At 43.8% G+C, this 22,685-nt stretch overlaps 1 protein-coding gene across 6 annotated transcripts in view; it reads right to left on the bottom strand.

Moving 5' to 3' along the window:
- Positions 1–22,685, bottom strand: part of MBOAT2 (membrane bound glycerophospholipid O-acyltransferase 2) — a 150,805-nt gene that overhangs the window by 63,004 nt on the left and 65,116 nt on the right. Inside the window, exon 1 of one of the 6 annotated variants that reach the window (XM_081483452.1) lies at positions 22,163–22,274. The exons of the other annotated variants lie outside the window; for them this stretch is intronic. Coding sequence (XP_081339578.1) covers positions 22,163–22,207 — 45 coding nt within the window. The 5' untranslated portion in view covers positions 22,208–22,274. Of the gene's footprint in view, positions 1–22,162; positions 22,275–22,685 lie in introns of those variants that run through there. 6 annotated transcript variants of the gene reach the window in all.

The raw sequence follows: 22,685 nt of genomic DNA on the forward strand, positions 1-22,685 counted from the left end.
TTATACAAGGCTTCAAATGATGCAAAAAACTCACTTTTCTCCTGGGCTGCCTCATTATCATCAGATTTCAGTTCAATACAACACCAACTTACAAATGTCTTGATTTGATTTTGAAATAATACTGCTTCCCATCAAAAATAGTATACTTTTCAATAACAATCATGTCAACATAAAAAGTATTAACATTTAATGCTTAGCTTGGGTTATGAACTCCTTCCCTTAGGAATACTTAGCCATTAAGCACTTAAAAGAATACATTAGTGAATGGGCCAATGTAAGCACTTTGAACTTTTTTTTTTTTTTAGAATTTTTAATGGTTTCAGATATTGCTCCCAGAAAATCATAATCAATCATTGTGCCTCACGCTGTCATGCACTGTGAATTACCCTAGAGTCACTCACTAAGATATCCCTAGAATGCACATTTCATTAAAACAGGGATTTCTGTTTATTTCTCAGCATTTATTTCTGACATATGACCAGCACTTAGCACATGTGTGTTAAATACTTGCAAACTCAAATTTTGTTATCTTATCCCAGTCACAATATTATTCCAAATTTATGTATCATCTAGTCCTCCTGTTGCCTGATGTCATTTTATTTTAAGCATGAGCTGAAAAGTAATTTTTGGATCCAAATCACGGTAATTGACCTCCAAACTCCACAGTGACAGGTGCTGAGTCAACCGTGAGAGACGCACCTGGGTCCGGTCACGCAGGGGGTCCTGGGAGGCCAGGCTCCACCAGTCCTAATGCAGAGACTCCCTGAAAACTGTTAACACGTTCCTGCTCCCAGGCTTGAAAGGAAGCCACAGCTGGCAGACCATCTGCACATCCAGATTATCAAATATTTACACCAACTCCGAGGTGAATATTAAGGAGCACCACAGAGCTGACAAAGTCCCATAATTAAGTCGTCAAAGGCAGTGTTTATGATTCACAAGAAAGCAGCTCCATCTGGAGGCATGTCGTGAGCACACATCCCTGACTAAAGTTAGAACAGTCCAAGTCTGTGAGCCCCTGACTTTAACAGAGGTTCTCCTCAAAGGATAAGGCAAGTGGCATGCAACTAGCTGGCTGGGAACCACACATGACAAAGAGCACAGAACGGACCAGGGTGAACGGCACTGAGCGCATCACAGCAAGCTGACGCTGCGGGTCTAAATGAAGCCGCTCATTACCACCTAACAGACCATCAACAGAAACCCCCACTCCAGCCCTGACCGGGTCACCTCTGGCATCCATCACTTTATACCACAGTATATCACTTTATACAAGAGTTTCTTAATATGAAAGTAAGAATAATCTCTGTCCACTCTTCTAGATCATGAAATATATTCCCTAAACCCAAACAAACATGATGCACCCTTCTGATCCTTTACCTGACTTAGTCTGCCTACCAGGCCGACTGGTTCAGACCCCCAGAGGGGAGCTCCATGATGCAGCTAATAAGCTTCACGGGCTTACATGAAGCATGTAAAACAGTCAAACCCACAGAGAGAGGGTAAGTCAGTGGTTACCAGGGGCTGGAGGAAGGGTGAAAAGAGAATTGTTTAATGGGTGCACAGGTCCCATTTTACAAGATGAAAAAGTTTTGGAGATCTGTCACACAACAATGTGAATATCCTTAACCCTACCGAACCATACAGTTAAAAATGGTTAAGACGCTAAATTTTATATATGTACACATGTTATCACAACTTTTTAATTTTTAAAATTACTTTTTAAAATAAATAATCAAGGATTTCTTCAACGGAAGACACCATAGGAAAATGGAAAATCAAGCTACAAATAGGGAGAAGATATTCTGCAATACATATAATGAAGAATCCAAAACAGAGAGAACCTCTAAAAACCAAGATGAAAAAGACAAAACTCCCCTGGTAGTCCAGTGGCCAAAATTCTGTGCTCCCAATGCAGGGTGCCCGGGTTTGACCCCTGGTCAGGAAACTAGATCTCACATGCTGTACCTAAAAAGATCCTGCATGCCACAACAAAGACCAAAGATCCCACATGCTGCAAATAAGGCCCAGCACAGACAAATAAATAAATAAATATTTTTTAAAATACAGGCAGAACTAATACAGGATAAAAGTGTTAGTAGCTCAGTTGTGTCCCACTCTTTGCAACCCATAGACTGTAGCCTGCCAGGCTCCTCTGTCCATGGGATTCTCCAGGCAAGAATACTGGAGCGGGTTGCCATTCCCTTCTCCCGGGATCTTCCCAACCCAGGGATTGAACCCATGTCTCCTGCCTTGCAGGAAGATTCTTTACCATCTGAGTCACCAGGAAGCTTTTAATATAGGGTAGGACAGAATTACAAGAAATACTCTTTAAAAAAAATTTTTTTAAAGAAACACAACTATCCAATTTAAAAATAGGCAAAAGACAGGACTAAGCACGTCAGAGCAGAGGAAAGACAAATTACCAGGAACTACATGAAAACACACTAACCTCACTTGTTTAGGAGTAAGGAAAAGTAAAATCACAAAGTATTTTTTCATGCCCATGAGACTGGCCAAAATGTATCAATCTGGTAACAGTAGGAGCCAGGTGCTGGTATGGATGAGGAATGAAAGAAATTGAATACCCAGCTGTGTATTCTGGTTATAACCACTTTGGAAAACAGCATTATTTAGCAAACTTAAAGATACATTCTCCATGACCATGCTGCTGCTGCTGCTGCTGCTGCTAAGTCGCTTCAGTCGTGTCCGACTCTGTGCGACCCCATAGACGGCCGCCCACCAGGCTCCCCCGTCCCTGGGATTCTCCAGGCAAGAACACTGGAGTGGGTTGCCATTTCCTTCTCCAATGAGTGACAGTGAAAAGTGAAAGTGAAGCCGCTCAGTCATGTCTGACTCTTAGCGACCCCATGGACTGCAGCCTACCAGGCTCCTCCGTCCATGGGATTTCCCAGGCAACAGTACTGGAGTGGGCTGCCATTGCCTTCTCCGACCATGACCATAACTTGACCCATAAGGAAATAGAGAAACTCTCACAGGCTCTTGTTCATGTGACAAGAACCTGTGAACAAGAACGTCCATGGAAGCATTTTATACAGTAAAACCCAGAAATCACACAAACATCCCTGGACAGGAGGACACAAACAAGTGAGAGTGTATTCACACCAGACTAGAGTGGAAATGTAAGAACCACAGCTACAGCCACCAACATAAACAAATATAGCCTGATGGAAGAAATAAGATGCAGAAGAAAACACAGTGTGAACCATTTATATAAAGGTCAAAAGTCAAAACTGGGCAAAACTAAATGTTATGTTGTTAGAGATATACATGTTTGTGGTTAATACTATGAAGAAAAGCAAGGAGATAATAAACCCCAAATTCCAACAGTCACTCCTCTCTCCTGGATGAGCCCTCAGAAGGGCAAGAACGGCACCCAGGGAGCTCAGGAAGGTTTTCCTGAAGCTGGAGGCACGGGTGAGGACCCCACATCCTCTAAGAGCACATGGTGCTGATGTATCATCTCCTGCAAACCTGTTTCTTATAAACAACTCCCCAGAAAGGGAAAGATGCACCAGTACAAAAATGCTCTAGAAACAAGTAAAGAACTTTGGGGGAGAAAAATGAAAGACCCATGTGCTGTGCTGTGCTTGGTTGTTCAGTTGTGTCCAACTCTGTGACCCCATGGACTGTAGCCCACCAGGCTCCTCTGTCCATGGGATTCTGCAGGCAAGAATACTGGAGTGGGTTGCCATGTGTTCCTCTGGGGGATCTTCCTGACTCAGGGATCAAACCCAGGTCTCATGCATGGCAGGTGGATTCTTTACCATCTAAGCCACCAGGGAAGCCCAAGAGAACCATAGATCCCCCCAAATTATTCACTTACTCTGTTTTCTAAACGATAATGGACCAGGCTCTATGTATGTGTGTATGTTCAGTGGCTTCAACTGTGTCTACTCTTTGCGACCCCATGGACTGTAGCCCACCAGGCTCCCCTGTCCATGGGATTCTCCAGGCAAGAATACTGGGGTGGGTTGCCGGGCCCTCCTCCAGGGGATCTTCCTGACCCAGGGATCAAACCCACGTCTCCTGCACTGCAGGTGGATTCTTTTCTGCTGAGCCACCGGGGAAGCCCAAGTTCTATGACGACAGCAGCTTACACCTAAGTCGTCAGCACCACCAGTCAAGTGTTATGTAATCTGGTGGATGGCTGTCAAAGATCTTTACAAAGTCCTATCACGGCCCCAAATGATGTACATCCTTCCACCTCCCCCCTCTCTTCATCATCACCAGGAGAGAGATCAAGACAGGAAAGGCAGTCACCCCACGGGTCACAGGAGAGGGAGCGAGAGCAGGAGGAAGCCGGAAGGGGCCAGCGTCCTGCCTGAGAGAAGACCAAAGCCACAGGCAGCAGCGGCCACATGGAAATCCAGCTGGTTGGAGGCTCCGACCCCCGCCCGGCTTCCCTCTGAGGAGGAGGAAACACAACTGGCTGTCTTTGCGGCCCCAAAATACATGCACACGGTCCCTCAGGGACAAAAACTAAAAATTCCCCGTGTTTTCCCAAAAGCTATAAGACATCCAAATCGAATTTTGAATCTTCCGCTGCTGGACTGGCCCTAAAAGCTGGGACACCGAGCCACTAAAGCTGACCAAAATCAGCCATTCCTTTCTCTGCACAATGCTCTCAGAAAGGACATTTGTTTGATTTTGAATTTTCCTCATCGTTCTGATCAAACTACCAGAGACTCCTCATTCTAGCAAAGCCAAAGTCTTGGTCTGGAAGCACAATGAAATTCTGGAAATCGAATCCTGAGCCCCAGCCCTCCACCCTGAACTCCAGACTCAAAGGCAATGGTCTCTTCATCATTCCTTCTTCGAGGGCTCCCTGAACCTAACACGGCCAGAGGAGACTCTCGGTCCTTCCTTCCACACGCTCCAAAGCCACCTCTCCCCTGAGCCCCCACTGTCCGCCTGGCTGTTTAGGCCAAGCACACCGGACGGGTGTCCCCCCTGCCCCAGCTCCTCTCCTCGTGCATTCAGAACATCATGGAGTCACGGCTGCTCCGCCTTTCAGGAGCCCCTGGGTAAGCCCTCTGCTTTGTCGCCAAACACACTCAGCTCCTCCTGGTCCTCCTCCTGTGCTCCACATGCTAACAAGATCTTCCGAAAATGAAACCAGGCGAGCTCATTTCTCCATTCAGCTCCTCAGAGGGTGTGCCCCACAGCGCGAGCTGCTCAGCTGCCTTCTTCCAGATGATGGTGTGGGAAAAAGTCGGGGTAGAAGGGAGAAGCCTCCCTGGAGAGGCCTGGCAGCACCACCTCGGCCAGGGGACCAGGCCGTTATCAATGACGATACGTCAGGTGGAAAGCATGTGCCGTGGACATGATGTGACCGAAATGACTGGCACCTTCGGGCTCCGCCTCCCAGACACCCACCGGCCAGATCAGTCATGAGGGAAACCTCACACAAACCCACCTGAAGGGCTTTCTACACAATCCCTGACGACTCTCAAAGCTGGACACCTCATCCAAAACAAGGGACATCTGAGAAAAACTGCCACCGTCTGGAGGAACCCAAGCAACATGACAACTAACTGTGAGTGTGGACTATCCCACACAGGGTCCCGGGTCACAAGAAGGACCTTGTTATGGACTGAGTATTTGTGTCCCCCACCCCAATTCATACACTCAAGCTTCCCTCATAGCTCAGCTGGTAAAGAAGCTGCCTGCCATGCAGGAGACCCTGGTTCAATTCCTGGGTCGGGAAGATCCACTGGATGGGCTTCCCTTGTGGCTCAGCTGGTAAAGAATCCGCCTGTAATGCGGGAGACCTGGGTTTGATCCCTGGGTTGGGAAGATCCCCAGGAGAAGGGAAAGGCTACCCACTCCAGTATTCTGGCCTGGAGAATTCCATGCACCATACAGCCCATGGGGTCACAAAGAGTTGGACATGACTGAGAGACTATCACTTTCACTTTCAATTCACACACTGAAGCCCTAACTCCTGATGTGATGGAATCTGGAGAGGGAACCCTTGGGATGTAATTAGGTCATGAGGGTGGGGCCCTTGTGATGGGATTGGTGCCCTTGTAAGAACAGATACCATAGAGGGAGCTCCTGCCCTGTCTCTCCTCCCCTTCCTTCCTCCCAACCCCCCCGCCCCCCCCCACACACAGAGGAAAGACCATATGAACACAAGAGCAAAAAGGCAGCCATCTGCAAGCCAGGGAGAGAAGCCTCACCCGAACCTCACCACACTGGCACCAGATCTCAAACTTCAGCCTCCAGAAACATGAGAAATAAATGTTGAGGTCACTCAGTCGTTGTTATTTGTAATGACACCCCAAATTAACTCACACAGACCTAAAATAAAAACTAAGGAAATCCAACTAAAGCATGTAGTTTAGGTTAATAATAATGTATCAATACTGGTTCACCCATTGTGATAAAGGAGCATTCTAATGTAACACGTTAACAACAGGAAAAAGTAGATGTGGGTTATATAAGAACTTTCTATCTTCACAACTCTCTGTAAATTAAAACTGTTCTAACATCAAAAGTTCATTTTTAAAAATCCTATCATGTGTGCCCTGCTGTCTGGGTTCCAAGGACCAGCATTCTGAGACAGACAGACAGAGAGCCCCACACACCCACAGCAACAGAAGCTGTGGCCTTTTAGTGACCTAACCCCCCAACGTCACACAGCATCACCTCCACCATACTCTGTCAGCTGGAGCAGTCACAAACCTGGCCAGGATCAAGGAAATACATTCCACCTCTTGACAGGGAGTAACATGTGCCAGAAAGATCGCTATGACTATTTTTTGAGAATACAATCTATCAGAGGTTGACATATAAAGTTGAGGGAAATCTCCAAAAGACACAGGTAGCAAGAGATACAGAATTCATCCAAGATGTCAATATCTTAATAAATAAGAGGTCCAGAAAGAAAACAATGACAACAAAGACAAGGGAGAGGTTATCTAAGAAGTAATTCAAGAGGATTTCTCAGAGCTAAAGAACATGAGTCTAAGATCTGAAAGAACTCACCAAGTATCAGTAATCAGACATAATGTGAAATTTAAGAACATCAAGAAAAACGGAAGATCCCATGACTCTTCAAGAAAGAAAATCAGGTCAACTACACGTGAAGAGATTCTAGACTAGCTTCAGACTTATCAACAATACTGTACACTGAAAGACAATGGCACAGTGTCTTAAAAGTTAAAAGGGAAAGTTAGTGGAAAAGTGAAAGTGTTAGTCACTCAGTCATGTGCAACTCTTTGCGACCCCATAGACTATGGCGTTCCAGGCTCCTCTCTCCATGGGATTCTCCAGGCAAGAATACTGCAGTGGGTTGCCATTTCCTTCCCTAGGGGATCTTTTTCACCCAGGGATCGAACCCAGGTCTCCTGCATTGCAGGCAGGTTCTTTTCAACCTAAAGCTGCATGAAGATAATTTCAAATACATAAACACTCAGAAAACTTACTGTCCTTATACTCTTCCTCGGGGAGTTACTTGGAGATGGGCTTCAGCAAAAATAAAAGTCTAAAGCAAGTAAGAAGGCAAGGATTCAAGAAAGAATTTGGCTCATAGATGCAGCAAAAGGAAGCTACAGAATGCAGCCTGTGCAGAGGCCAGGGGAGCAGTGCACCCACACTGGAAAGGGCAAGGGGAAGGCTCCAAGAGACCACGACTCACGGAGAGAAAGGGAAACTCTCAGTGCACATGTCATCCCTAAGGATGCGGAATTCAAATTCTAAGCTAGCAATATGCTTTCCAAATTTCTACAGTGGGCAAGTATTGTTAATTTTAATAATAAAATGTTTTATATAAAGAAAAATTTATATAATAAATTATGGGACAGAATTTATTATTGAAATTTATCTAAATTTATTATTTTAAACAATTGTAAACAATAAATTACAGGACAAAATTTTTTGTCCTGTAAAACAAAGTTTTAAAATTTGACTCCTTTTCTGTCTAAAACAAAGTCTTCGGAAGCTTTTATCCTCCCAAAAGAGAAACAATGACCATTAAAATTTTATGCTCCCCAGTCCACAAAACAAAGGAAACAGTTTTCTTTCCTATCTAACTGCCAACAAAAATGATCAGTTTTTAAGGATTCTATTCTGTATTGGTTAAGTAATACTTAAAATTCTCCAAGCCAGGCTTCAGCAATACGTAAACCATGAACTTCCAGATGTTCAAGCTGGTTTTAGAAAAGGCAGAGGAACCTGAGATCAAACTGCCAACATCTGCTGGATCATCAAAAAAGCAAGGGACTTCCAGAAAAACATCTATTTCTGCTTTATTGACTATGCCAAAGCTTTTGACTGTGTAGATCACAATAAACTGTGGAAAATTCTGAAAGAGATGGGAATACCAGACCATCTGACCCGCCTCTTGCAAAACCTATATGCAGGTCAGGAAGCAACAGTTAGAACTGGACACGGAACAAAAGACTGGTTCCAGATAGGAAAAGGAGTATGTTAAGGCTGCATGTTGTCACCCTGCTTATTTAACTTATATTCAGAGTACATTATGAGAAACGCTGGACTGGAAGAGGCACAAGCTGGAATCAAGATTGCCGGGAGAAATATCAATAACCTCAGATATGCAGATGACACCACCCTTATGGCAGAAAGTGAAGAAGAACTAAAGAGTCTCTTGATGAAAGTGAAAGAGAGTGAAAAAGTTGGCTTAAAGCTCAACATTCAGAAAACTAAGATCATGGCATCCAGTCCCATCACTTAACGGGAAATAGATGGGGAAACAGTGGAAACAATGTCAGACTTTATTTTGGAGGGCTCCAAAATCACTGCAGATGGTGACTACAGCCATGAAATTAAAAGACGCTTACTCCTTGGAAGGAAGGTTATGACCAACCTAGATAGTATATTGAAAAGCAGAGACATTACTTTGCCAACAAAGCTCCATCTAGTCAAGGCTATGGTTTTTCCAGTAGTCATGTATGGATGTGAGAGTTGGACGGTGAAGAAAGCTGAGCACCACAGAATTGATGCTTTTGAACTGTGGTATTGGAGAAGACTCTTGAGAGTCCCTTGGACTGCAAGGAGATCCAACCAGTCCATCCTAAAGGAGATCAGTCCTGGGTGTTCATTGGAAGGACTGATGTTGAAGCTGAAACTCCAATACTTTGGCCACCTGATGCGAAGAGTTGACTCATTGGAAAAGACCCTAATGCTGGGAAGGATTGGGGGCAGGAGGAGAAGGGGACAACAGAGGATGAGATGGTTGGATGGCATCACCGACTCGATGCACATGGGTTTGGGTAAACTCCGGGAGTTGGTGATGGACAGGGAGGCCTGGCGTGCTGCAATTCATGGGGTCACAAAGAGTCGGACACGACTGAGCGATTGAACTGAACTGAACTACTCCTTGGAAGGAAGGTTATGACCAACCTAGATAGCATATTAAAAAGCAGAGACATTACTTTGCCGACAAAGGTCAATTCAGTCAAGGCTATGGTTTTTCCAGTAGTCATGTATGGATGTGAGAGTTGGACTATGAAGAAAGCTGAGGGCTGAAAAATTGATACTTTTGAACTGAGGTATTGGAGAAGACTCTTGAGAGTCCCTTGGACTGCAAGGAGATCCAACCAGTCTATCCTAAAGGAGATCAGTCCTGGGTGTTCACTGGAAGGACTGATGTTGAAGCTGAAACTCCAATCCTTTGGCCACCTGATGTGAAGAGCTGACTCATTGGAAAAGATCCTGATGCTGGGAAAGATTGAGGGCAGGAGAAGAAGGGGATGACAGAGGATGAGATGGTTGGATGGCATCACCGACTCAATGGACATGGGTTTGGGTGGACTCCGGGAGTTGGTGATGGACAGGGAGGCCTGGTGTGCTTTGATTCATGGGGTCACAAAGAGTCGGACACGAGTGAGCAACTGAACTGAACTAAACTGATTCTGTATCCTACTAGAAGTGACTTACCAAACAAACCCATAATTCTAAAAAAAGTTACCTTCTAAGTAGTAAATTCACACACCAAAAAAAACCTTTCCATGATATACTTTTTAAAAAAATTTTATTGAAGTATAGCTGATTTACAATGCCGTGTTAGTTTCAGGTGTGTCGCGTAGAGATTTCACGGATATATATACATATATATGTGTTATTTTTCAGATTCTTTCCCCCTATAGCTTACTACAAAATATTGAGTATAGTTCCCTATGCTATAGAATAGGGCCTTGTTGGTTATCTATTCTATTTACAGTAGTGTGTTTCTGCTTACCCTAAACTCCTCCTGATTTATCCCCCTCACCCCACTTCAGAAGTAATCACCTATCAAAAGCACATATGGGCACGTGTGCCCATGGCAGGGGACCCACACAGTGCAAGGGTCGCCAGCTCCAGGTTCCAGTCCAAGCCCCGTTGCTCCCTGGGCAGCTGCGCCCTGGCTGGCTGCATCCAGAGCCTTGGGGCACAGTCAGGAGGGGCAGTGAAGTGGGCAGTGAGAAGGAACAGCACGTGCCCAGCACAGAGAAGCGCCCACCGCGTGAAGGTTACATCACAACACCTGCCTGAGCTTCGAAATGCCCCTTGTTGAGCCGTTGGAGCGTCTGAGGCATCTTACATCCTCTAGAGATCAAATAATACTCTCAACAACTTGGAAGACAGTCACGACTCTCCCCATCTTAAAAACAGGTGTTCAGAAAAATTACTGTTTTCCCATATGCGGGTGCTAATTCTGGACTGTGGGACTGCAAGTCCTCTCGTGTCCCTACCAGGGCCACGTGCTCCAGGGACCTTCCCTCCCCGGGGAGGGAGGGGACTTCCAGGCTAACACGTACCCCACCCCACTGTGGCCACGGGGAGCCACCCTTGCCCAGTTGTTGAGACCAAACCTGATCTTGAGAATCTGCCAGAAGACATCTTTTTAATTATTTATTTTAACTGGAGGCTAATTACTTTACAATACTGTAGTGGTTTTTGCCATACACTGACAGGAATCAGCCATGGGTATACATGTGTTCCCCATCCTGAACCCCCCACCCACCTCCCTCCCCATCCCACATGACGTCTTAATCTGCATGTGAAACCACCAATGGAAATGCCTAGGGAAGCCCCAGGGTAAAGGAAGAGAACGGCTGGAAGGCTGTTGGTGCAGAGTGAAAGCAGGTAACATTCACCCCAGTGGAAGGGGCAGTGACATCATTAAGCCTGCACCTTGTCACCACGCCATCGGGAGAGTGTGTGACAACGCTGGCAGGGAACCGAAACTGCTAACACTAAAACAACGCTGAGGGCAACAAGGAGCCTGGGTCCAAGGACAGGCTGGTGGAGAAGGCAGGCTGCTGACTCTCCACTACCGATGACGCCACTCTCCTTAAACTCTGTGACTGTCTCTACACCCTCCCATAAAGTGTCACTTACTGTTCATACTGAGACCTAACAAAAAAGACCTCGCTGTACACTTCAATGGTAATTTCTCCTACTGTGTCCTTACGTTTTAATTAGAAACACATTCTAATATTTGAAAATTGACCATCTATGAACGGGAAGGCGAGACACACAATGAAACCCAGATAAATTGAAACATTTCAGGTGTGTGTTATTTCGTTTGGCTAGTTTCTTCAAATGAAGCAGAAATTGTTTCAACTACCATTAAAATTTTTAAATATATAGGTATTAGTCCATTTCCTTTTCTTGGTATTTACTCTTTCATATCTCCTTTCTGCAATCAAAAGAATTTAAAGCAGATTCCTTTTTCTTGACTCCAAAACCCACGTTCTTTCCACTAAGCCATTCTTCTTCTCAAACAAACATTCTTTCACGGATGCTACAAGCCAACACTAGCTGGTCCAGCATTAGAGATTCAAGAGATAATGAAGAGTTCCTTCCCTCAAGGGCTTACAATCTACCCTAGTGAATAGCTTTTTTTAGAAACTTATTAGAATCCAGTAGGATAACTGTTATAAGTCATGACATGCACAGGTGTTATAACAGTAATGGCTAATAGTTATTCAGCACTTACTATGTTCCAAGCTCTTTACAGAAAAAATATCTTACAAAAGCCCTCCCCACAACAGATACTCCCTGCTTGGGGGGCGGCCTTCCGTTCCCGGGGCCAGAGGTGTCTTCCAGGGCAATGCTCCCACCCTCTCCATCCTCCCCATCAGAGAAAGAAAACCTTCACTGAGCCTTCAGGCTTTCTTTAGATCTGCCAGCCTCAGCCTGCTTCACTGCGTGGGACACGGACGGAGGGAGCGGAGTTCCTCCTGGGGGAACCTGCAGGTGCCCAGCTCTGCCCGTGTTGAGCGAGTTACACGAACTTGGAGGCTGTGGGGAAATGAACAAGAGGGCGCCAGTCAGGCTCTCTCACCCCACGTTCTGTAAACAATGTCTCTGCATGATCGTGTGACAGCAGAGATGGCTGGCGGTACTGTGCACGCACGTCACGAGGTACGCACTAAGTCACGGGCGATTCTGTGCAGTTCGCCTGTATGAGCTTCACCGTGACAGCCCTGGCTGCTAGTGTACCGGGGCTGCAGTGGAACAGCATCCTGGCTATGTTATGTGAAGCTATGGTATGGCCGTGTTACGGCTACCTTATGGTTACATTACGGCTGCTGCATCAGGCAGGAGACAGGCTGTGTTAGGGCCGCCGTGCCGGTCAGGAGAGAGTAAACATGTCTGCAGCTCCCACTGCTCCTCAAGTCTTCTTCCAGCCTCTGAACTCAGCCTTTGCCTACCATGGGTTCGGTGAACAGTGCTACACAGCGAGATACAGCGAGACAGGGGTAAACTGAAAAAACTGGCTTAAAACTCAACATTCAAAAAGTGGAAATCATGGCATCTGATCCCATCATTCCATGGCAAATATAAATGGGGAGAAAGTGGAAGCAGTGACAGATTTTATTTTCTTGTGCTCCAAAATCACTGTGGACAGTGACTGCAGCCACAAAATCAAAAGACACTTGCTCCTTGGAAGAAAAGTTATGACAAACCTAGACAGAATATTAAAAAGCAGAGACATCACTTTGCCAACAAAGGTTTGTACAGTCAAAGCTACGGTTCAGTAGTTGTGTATGGATGTGAGAGTTGAATCATAAAGCTGAGCGCCAAAGCATTGAAGCTTTCAAATTGTAGTGCTGGAGAAGACTCTTGAGAGTCCCTTGGACTGCAAGGAGATCCAACCAGTCAATCTTAAAGGAAATCAACCTTGAATATTCACTGGAAAGACTGATGTTGAAGCTGAAGCTCCTATACCTTGGCTACTTGATGGGAAGAACCGACTCTTTGGAAAAGACCCTGATGCTGGGAAAAACTGAGGACAGGAGGAAGAGGGGACGACAGAGGATGAGATGGTTGGATGGCATCACTGACTCAATGGACATGAGTTTGAGCAAACTGCAGGAGACAGTGAAGGACAGGAGAGCCTGGCATGCTGCAGTTCATGGGGTCACAAAGAGTCGGATTCGACTTAGGGACTGAACAACAACAGCAAAGTACTGGGAGCTCCATGTGGCAGGACACCTAAGTCACATCCTCCAATCCAGCTTTTATCAGTAAGACTGACAATCTGATCCATGTCTGACTCTTTTATCTCTCCCTCAGCCAGGACTAAATTTGGCAAGAAGGGTTACTGATCACAGGAACCTGAAAATGCCAACATGATCGTTCTGTTTTACATACGAGGGAACAGAGACGTCTACAGCCTAGAGAGGGTAAATTTCCTTTCTCAAAAGCAGCAATATCACCATTTGAAACCACTGCCTCCCTAAAAAAGAAAGATAAATTTTCAAACTGATAACGCATTAAGCTTAATAGAAATTGCAGAAAGGAAATAGAAGTTCATGTTAAAATAGCTTGCTTGTCCTATCACTGCTGCTACAAATTATGTTCAGTTAGGTTTAAGAAATAAAATCTAAAGAACACATACAGTCATCATATCAACAGTTCTCTAACACAACAGACAAGTCTGCACTGAGCACGTGCTATGTGCCAAGCGCCGTTCCAGGCACCAGTCAGCAGAAAAAAACAAAGTCCCTACTCTCGTGGAGACTACATTTAGTGAGAGAAACAGACAATAAACAAATAAATATATAATGTCAAAGTGTATAAAAGAATGGAAGGTCGCTATTTTAAGACGATAAGACAGGGACTTCCCTGGTGGTCCAGCAGCTAAGACTCCCTGCTCCCAAAGCAGGGGACCCAGGGTCAATCCCACCACTCAGGGGACTAAATCCCACATGCAGAAAGGAAGGTTCACATATAGCAACTAAGACCTGGCACAGCCAAGAGAAAAATCTCCTACTACAACCTACAATCTCAACAGACGTCCAACGTATAAAAAAGTATCTGCATCACTAAAGGTTTTTTTTAAAGGCAAAATGATAGGAGGTTCTATGTGGGGATGGGGAGACCAGAGAAAGCCGCCTCTAGCAGACCTTGAGAAGAAAGCTAGTGAGAGAGGGGGTGAGCCACACAGACATCTGGAAGAAGGAGCCATGGAGGCCAAGGCCCAGGGAGGAACACAAGCACAGCATGCAGGCAGCTGTGAGGGGCTGATGTAGACAAAGTAGAGGAGAAAAAATGGTCGGAAATGAGGTCAGAGAGGTCAGCAAGGCCACACCATGGGGGAGCCTGGGGGTCCATCCTAAGTGAGCAGGACTGTGACATGTGATCTGTGTATGTGTAGCTCAGTTGCTCAGTCCTGCCTGACTCTCTGCGACCCCATGGACTGTAGCCCACCAGGCTTCTCTGTCCATGGGATTCTCCAGGCAAGAATACTGGAGTGGGTTGCTATTTTGTCCTCCAGGGGATCTTACCCACCCAGGGATCAAACCCAGTCTCTTGCATCTCCTGCACTGGCAGGTGGGTTCCTTACCCCTGTGCCACCTGGGGAGCCTGTTATGATCTGCACTAAATGCCTGATGTCGCTCCCTTCACGATACATCCCCTAAAGTTGTATGACCACTTCTTGTTTCTTCCTCACCTACAAGTAGAGAAATCAAGGAAGAGTGGAGTTTTTCTTCTCATTCTCAGGAACATAAAGCAGGGCTTCCCAAAGGAGAGAAGGAAGAATGGAGCGTCTGCTCTATTAACCGTGACCCTCGTTGGCGGGGTCTCAGGACCTCTGAGCACAAGGCGGGCCGGGGATATCAGCCTCCCACATCCCTGACAGCACCAGCCAACTCGCCCAAGTGTGGCTCCCCTTCATGGTAACTAACTCTGTCAACATGAAAACTAACTGGAATGGGAACACAACAGTGAAATTCTGCTGGTAGACTTCCAGGTGGTTTGGAGGCTTAAAATTCATTATCATGTTTCTGAAAATTAGAAATATAATAATCATAAACTTGTATGTGACGCATACATCTGACAAATGTCTGCAGAGGGAGGCACCAGGGACGGAGAGACAGGAAGACGTGTCTAGGGGGGAAAATAACCTACTAACTAACACCTACAGAAAGAGGGCAGAAGACCCTCACTCTGCCAGAGGCAAGGTGTAAAAAGAGGCCACGCCTCTGAGGTCCCTTCCTCAACCCTCTCAGTACTTGGTAAAGGCAGTGGGGCAGGGAAGCCTGCGTGCTGCAATTCATGGGGTCGCAAAGAGTCAGACACGACTGAGCGACTAAACTGAACTGAACTGAACCATGAATAAAACAGCCTGGTTATTTAACTTATATGCAGAGCACATCATGAGAAACACTGGGCTGGAAGAAACACAAGCTGGAATCAAGATTGTTGGGAGAAATATCAATAACCTCAGATATGCAGATGACACCACCCTTATGGCAGAAAGTGAAGAAGAACTAAAGAGCCTCTTGATGAAAGTGAAAGAGGAGAGTGAAAAAGTTGGCTTAAAGCTCAACATTCAGAAAACTAAGATCATGGCATCCAGTCCCATCACTTAACGGGAAATAGATGGGGAAACAGTGGAAACAATGTCAGACTTTATTTTGGAGGGCTCCAAAATCACTGCTGATGGTGACCGCAGCCATGAAATTAAAAGACGCTTACTCCTTGGAAGGAAAGTTATGACCAACCTAGATAGCATATTGAAAAGCAGAGACATTACTCTGCCAACAAAGGTCCATCTAGTCAAGGCTATGGTTTTTCCAGTGGTCATGTATGGATGTGAGAGTTGGACGGTGAAGAAAGCTGAGCACCACAGAATTGATGCTTTTGAACTGTGGTGTTGGAGAAGACTCTTGAGAGTCCCTTGGACTGCAAGGAGATCCAACCAGTCCATCCTAAAGGAGATCAGTCCTGGGTGTTCATTGGAAGGACTGATGTTGAAGCTGAAACTCCAATCCTTTGGCCACCTCATGCAAAGAGTTGACTCATTGGAAAAGACCCTAATGCTGGGAAGGATTGGGGGCAGGAGGAGAAGGGGACGACAGAGGATGAGATGGCTGGATGGCATCACCGACTCGATGGACACGGGTTTGGGTAGACTCCGGGAGTTGGTGATGGACAGGGAGGCCTGGCGTGCTGCGATTCATGGGGTCGCAAAGAGTCGGACACGACTGAGCGACTAAACTGAACTGAACTGAACCATGCATAAAACAGAGAGCTAGTGGGAAACCGCTGTATAGCACATTGAGCTCAGCTCCATGCTTGGTGATGACCTACAGGAGTGGGCTGGAGGCTAGAGAGGGAGGGAATATATGTAGACATACAGCTGATTCACTGTGTGAATCACAGCAGAAACTAATACACCATTGGAAAGCAATTATACTACAATAAAAAATAAAATATTAAAGGAGAAAATGAACTGTAATACAGATCATTTCAGTCATTCAGTCGTATCAGACTCTTTGCGACCCCATGGACTGCAGCAGGCCAGGCTTCCCTGTCCATCACCAACTCCCAGAGCCTGCTCAAACTCATGTCCATCAAGCCAGTGATGCCATCCAACCATCTTATCCTCTGTCGTCCCCTTCTCCTCCCTCCTTCGATCTTTCCCAGCGTCAAGGTCTTTTCCAATGAGTTAGTTCTTCGTATCAGGCGGCCAAAGGATTGGAGCTTCAGCTTCAGCATCAGTCCTTCCAATGAATACTCAGGATTGATTTCCTTTGGGATTGACTGGCTGGATCTCCTTGCAGTCCAAGGGACTCTCAACAGTCTCCTCCAACACCACAGTTCAAAAGCATCAATTCTTCAGTGCTCAGCTTTCTTTATAGTCCAACTTTCACATTCATACACGACTACTGGAAATAGTAGTCATACCTTTGACTAGACGGACCTTTGTTAGCAAAGTAATGTCTCTGTTTTTTAATATGCTGTTTAGGTTTGTCATAGCTTTTCTTCCAAGGAACAAGCGCCTTTTAATTTCATGGCTGCAGTCACCAGCTTCAGTGATTTGGAGCCCCCAAAAATAAAGTCTCTCACTGTTTCCATTGTTTCTCCATCTATTTGCTATGGGACTGGAAGTGACGGGACTGAATGCCATGACCTTAGTTTTCTGAATGCTGAGTTTTAAGCCAACTTTTTCACTCTCCTCTTTCACTTTCATCAAGAGGCTCTTTAGTTTCTCTCCACTTTCTGCCATAAGAGTGTCATCTGCACATCTAAGGTTATTGATATTTCTCCCAGCAATCTTGATTCCAGCTTGTGCTTCATCCAGTTTGGTATTTTGCATGATGTACTGTGCATATTAGTTAAATAAGCAGGGTGACAATATACAGCCTTGACATACTCCTTTCCCAATTTGGAACCAGTCCATTGTTCCATGTCCAGTTCTAACTGTTTCTTCTTGACCTGCATACAGATTTCTCAGGAGGCAGTCAGGTGGTCTAGTATGCCCATCTCTTGAAGAATTTTCCACAGTTTGTTGTGATCCACACAGTCAAAGGCTTCAGTTCAGTTCAGTTGCTCAGTCGTGTCTGACTCTTTGTGACCCCATGGACTGCAGCACCCCTGGCCTCCCTGTCCATCACCAACTCCCAGAGTTTACTCAAACTCATGTCCATCGAGTCAGTGATGCGATCCAGCCATCTCATCCTCTGTCGTCCCCTTCTCCTCCTGCTTTCAGTCTTTCCCTGCATTGGGGTCTTTTCCAATGAGTCAGCTCTTCGCATCAGGTGGCCAAATTATTGGAGTTTCAGCTTAAGCATCAGTCCTTCCAATGAATATTGAGGACTGATTTCCTTTAGGATGGACTGGTTGAATCTCCTTGCAGTCCAAGGGACTCTCAAGAGTCTTCTCCAACACCACAACTCAAAAGCATGAATTCTTTGGCGCTCAGCTTTCTTTATATTCCAGCTGTCACATCCATATATGTCTTTGGCGTAGTCAATAAAGCAGAAGTAGATGTTTTTCTGGAACTCTCTTGCTTTTTCATTGATCCAATGGATGTTGGCAATTTGATCTCTGGTTCCTCTGCCTTTTCTAAATCCAGCTTGAACATCTGGAAGTTCACACCATGCAGTATTTGGGTGCAATCTCAAAAATGACAGAATGATCTCTGTTCGTTTCCAAGGCAAACCATTCAATATCACAATAATCCAAGTCTATGCCCAAACCAGCAATGCCAAAGAAGCTGAAGTTGAACAGTTCTACGAAGACCTACAAGACCTTCTAGAATGAACACCCAAAAAAGATGTCCTTTTCATCATAGGAGACTGGAATTCAAAAGGAGGAAGTCAGGAGATACCTGGAGTAACAGGCAAATTTGGCCTTGGAGTACAAAATGAAACAAGGCAAAGGCTAACAAGAGTTTCGCCAAGAGAACGCACTGGTCATAGCAAACATCCTCTTCCAACAACAAAAGAGAAGACTCTACACACAGACATCACCAGATGGCCAATACTGAAATCATAGTGATTATATTCTTTGCAGCCAAAGATGGAGAAGCTCTATACAGTCAGCAAAAACAAGACCAGGAGCTGACTGTGGCTCAGATCATGAACTCCTTATTGCCAAATTCAGACTTATATTGAAGAAAGTAGGGAAAGCCACTAGACCATTCAGGTATGACCTAAATCACATCCCTTACAAATTATACAGTGGAAGTGACAAATAGATTCAAGGGATTAGATCTGATAGAGTACTTGAAGAACTATAGATAGAGGTTAGTGACATTGATCACAGGAGGCAGTGGTCAAGACCATTCCCAAGATAAAGAAATGCAAAAAGGTAAAATGGTTGTCTGAGGAAGCCTTACAAATAGCTATGAAAAGAAGAGAAGTAAAAGGCAAAGAAGAAAAGGAAAGATATACCCACTTGAATGCAGAGTTCCAAAGAATAGCAAGGAGAAATAAGAAAGCCTTCCTCAGGGATCAATGCAAAGAAATAGAGGAAAACAACAGAAAGGGGAAGACTAGAGAGCTCAAGAAAATTAGACATACCAAGGGAACATTTCATGCAAAGGTGGACACAATAAAGGACAGAAATGGTATGGACCTAACAGAAGCAGAAGATATTAAGAAGAGGTGGCAAGAATACACAGAACTACCAGATAACCACAATGGTGTGATCACTCACCTACAGCTAGACATCCTGGAATGTGAAGTCAAGTGGGCCTTAGGAAGCTTCACTACAAACAAAGCTAGCGGAGGTGATGGAATTCCAGTTGAGCTACTTCAAATCCTAAAAGATGATGCTGTTAAAGTGCTGCACTCAATATGCCAGCAAATTTGGAAAACTCAGCAGTGGCCACAGGACTGGAAAAGGTCAGTTTTCATTCCAATCCCAAAGAAAGGCAATCCCAAAGAATGTTCAAACTATCACACAATTGCACTCATCTCACTAGTAAAGTAACGCTAGTAAAGTAACGCTCAAAATTCTCCAAGCCAGGCTTCAACAGTATGTGAACCGTGAACTATAATGCGAGCAAAAGCAAAAGTTCTAATAATTGTTTCAAAACCAGTGATTCTGCATACTGCTTCAGACTGAAGAAGCTTCTTTTCCTAAGGAAATTAACAGCAAATATACACCAAATGTATATATAAAGAAGTTTGTTGCAAAATCATGGTAGCAAAAAATTGTACATAACAGAAGAATAATTACATATGGTATAGCCAAATTATGGAACTTTATATTGGTTTTGAAAATCAATTTAATAAAATTGGAAGTGACTATCAAAGTTTTAAGCAAAAACAAAAGGTTACAAAAATCTTATATTTGGTATGCAACCAATTTTTTTTTAAATACACACACTAAAAAAAAATGGTTGCAAAAGTTGAAGAACAATGAGTGATTTTTAAATTTTCATCTTATACCTTTTTATAAATGAACATAGATTACTTTTAAAATCAGACTGAAAACATACAAACTATATTCAGTTCTCTATTCAGGTACATGATACATTAGTTGAAACACACAAAACTGGAGATGCACAAATATCAAACACATCCTCTTGTTACAAATAGAGAAGAATCAGTTCACAATGAGCAAAAAACAAACAAAAGAAAACTAATTTCACCCACTTTTCAATTTTCGTTATAGATGAACTAAAGTTTGGTTTCACTCTGACACTCAGCTCAAATCCACTATTTTGCTTTGCTCTGAATCATGGCCTGTGAAAGGACAAAAAGGCCTAATGCCTTTTCTGGTCACTTCCAGCATCCTGAAATTTGTCACTTATCTCAATTTCATCATTTGAGATACACTAATCTACCATTTCTGTTTTTGAAATTGAAGTACAGTTGACATACAATATTATATTACGTTCAGGTGTACAATACAGTGATTCAATATTTTTATAGATTATACTCAATTTAAAGTTATTATAATATAGTCACTATATTCCCTATGCTGTATAATATACCCTTGTAGATTACTCATTTTATCCCTAGTAGTTTGTATCTCTTCATCCTCTACCCCTATCCTGCCCCTCCCAGCTTCTCTCTCCAAACTGGTACCCACTAGTTTGTTCTCTAGATCTGTAAATTTATTTCTGTTTTGTTATATTCATTGCCTTTATTTTTCAGATTCCACATATAAGTGAAAACATACAGGATGTGTCTTTGTCTGTTTGACACGTTGTGGCAAATGGCAGAATTTCATTTTTCTTTATGATTAATATTCCATTATATATATGCAAGCATATGTGTACCTGTGTATATATGTATATATGTGTACACTACACACACACACATACATATATCCTCTTCTTTATCCATTTGTTGATGGACACTTAGGATGCTTCCACATCTTTGTTATTGTAAATAATGCTGCTATGAATGCTGGGGTTCATGTGTCTTTTCAAATTAGTGTTTTTATTTTCTTCAGACATCCACCCAGGAGTAAAATTGCTGGATCATATGGCAGCTCTATTTTTAGTTTTTTGAGGAACCAACATATTGTTTCCCACAGGAGGTACAACAATTTACATTCCCATCAACAGTGCAGGAAGGTCCCCATTTCTCCACAGCCTCACCAACATTTGTGGTCTTTTTGATGGTGGCCACCCTGACAGGTGTGAAGTGATAACACTGTGGTTTTGACTTGCATTTCTCTGATGATTAGCAGTGTTGAGCATCTTTTCATGTGCCTGTTGGCCATCTGTATGTTATCTTTGGGAAAACGTCTATTCAGGCCTTCAGCTCATTTTTTAATTGGGTTGTTTGGGTTTTTTTAATATTGAGTTGTATGAGCTATCTACATATTCTGGATATTCATCCCTTGTCAGTCATGTCATTTGCAAGTATTTTCTCCCACTCAGTAGGTTATCTTTTCATTTTGTCAGTAGTTTCCTTTGCTGTGCAAAAGCTTTTAAGTTTAATTAGGTCTCATTTGTTTATTTTTTCATTTTTTCTTTGCCTTCAGAGACAGATCCAAAAAAAGACTGACAATTTATGTCAAAGAGTGTTCTACGTATGCTTATTTCTAGGAGTTTTATGGTTTCCAGTCTTACATTTAGGTCTTTAATCTATTGTCGTTTCTGGTCAGCAAAATAACACCAATAATATAAACAATGCATGTCATTCATACTTATTGTTTATAAATGAAAATTAACTTTCAAATATACATATATATAGATAAGCATTCTACATTTGACTTGAAATCATCTTATGTTACTTTTATATTAATATTCTGTCAGTTAATATATATATAAACAGCTGCTTGTTATTATGACAGTAAAATGCTATTATAATTGATGAGTATAAAAACTATTAACAGAAAAGCAAATGAGTTAATGTGAGTGTTGAGAAAGGTTCATTTATACGACAACTTTAAGAAGAACATTATATCCACTGCTGGGCATACATACCGAGGAAACCAGAATTGAAAGAGATGCGTGTACCCCAATGTTCATCGCAGCACTGTTTACAATAGCCAGGACATGGAAGCAACCTAGATGTCCAACAGCAGACGAATGGATAAGGAAGCTGTGGTACATATACACAATGGAATATTACTCAGCCATTAAAAAAAATACATTTGAATCGGTTCTACTGAGATGGATGAAACTGGAGCCCATTATACAGAGTGAAGTAAGCCAGAAAGAAAAACAACAATACAGTATACTAATGCATATATATGGAATTTGAAAGATGGTAACGATAACCCTATATGCGAGACAGAATAAGAGACACAGATGCATAGAACAATTTTATGGACTCTGAGGGAGAAGGTGAGGGTGGGACGTTCTGGGAGAATAGCATTGAAACATGTATATTATCATATGTGAAACAGAACACCATTCCATGTTCGATGCATGAGACAAGGGCTCAGGGCCGGGGCAATGGGATGACCCAGAGGGATGGGATGGGGAGGGAGGTGGGTGGGGGGTC

This window comes from Giraffa tippelskirchi, chromosome 4 (assembly GCF_054371585.1).
Source record: "Giraffa tippelskirchi isolate mGirTip1 chromosome 4, T2T-mGirTip1v1.2.pri, whole genome shotgun sequence".
Taxonomy (NCBI): Eukaryota; Metazoa; Chordata; class Mammalia; order Artiodactyla; family Giraffidae; genus Giraffa; species Giraffa tippelskirchi.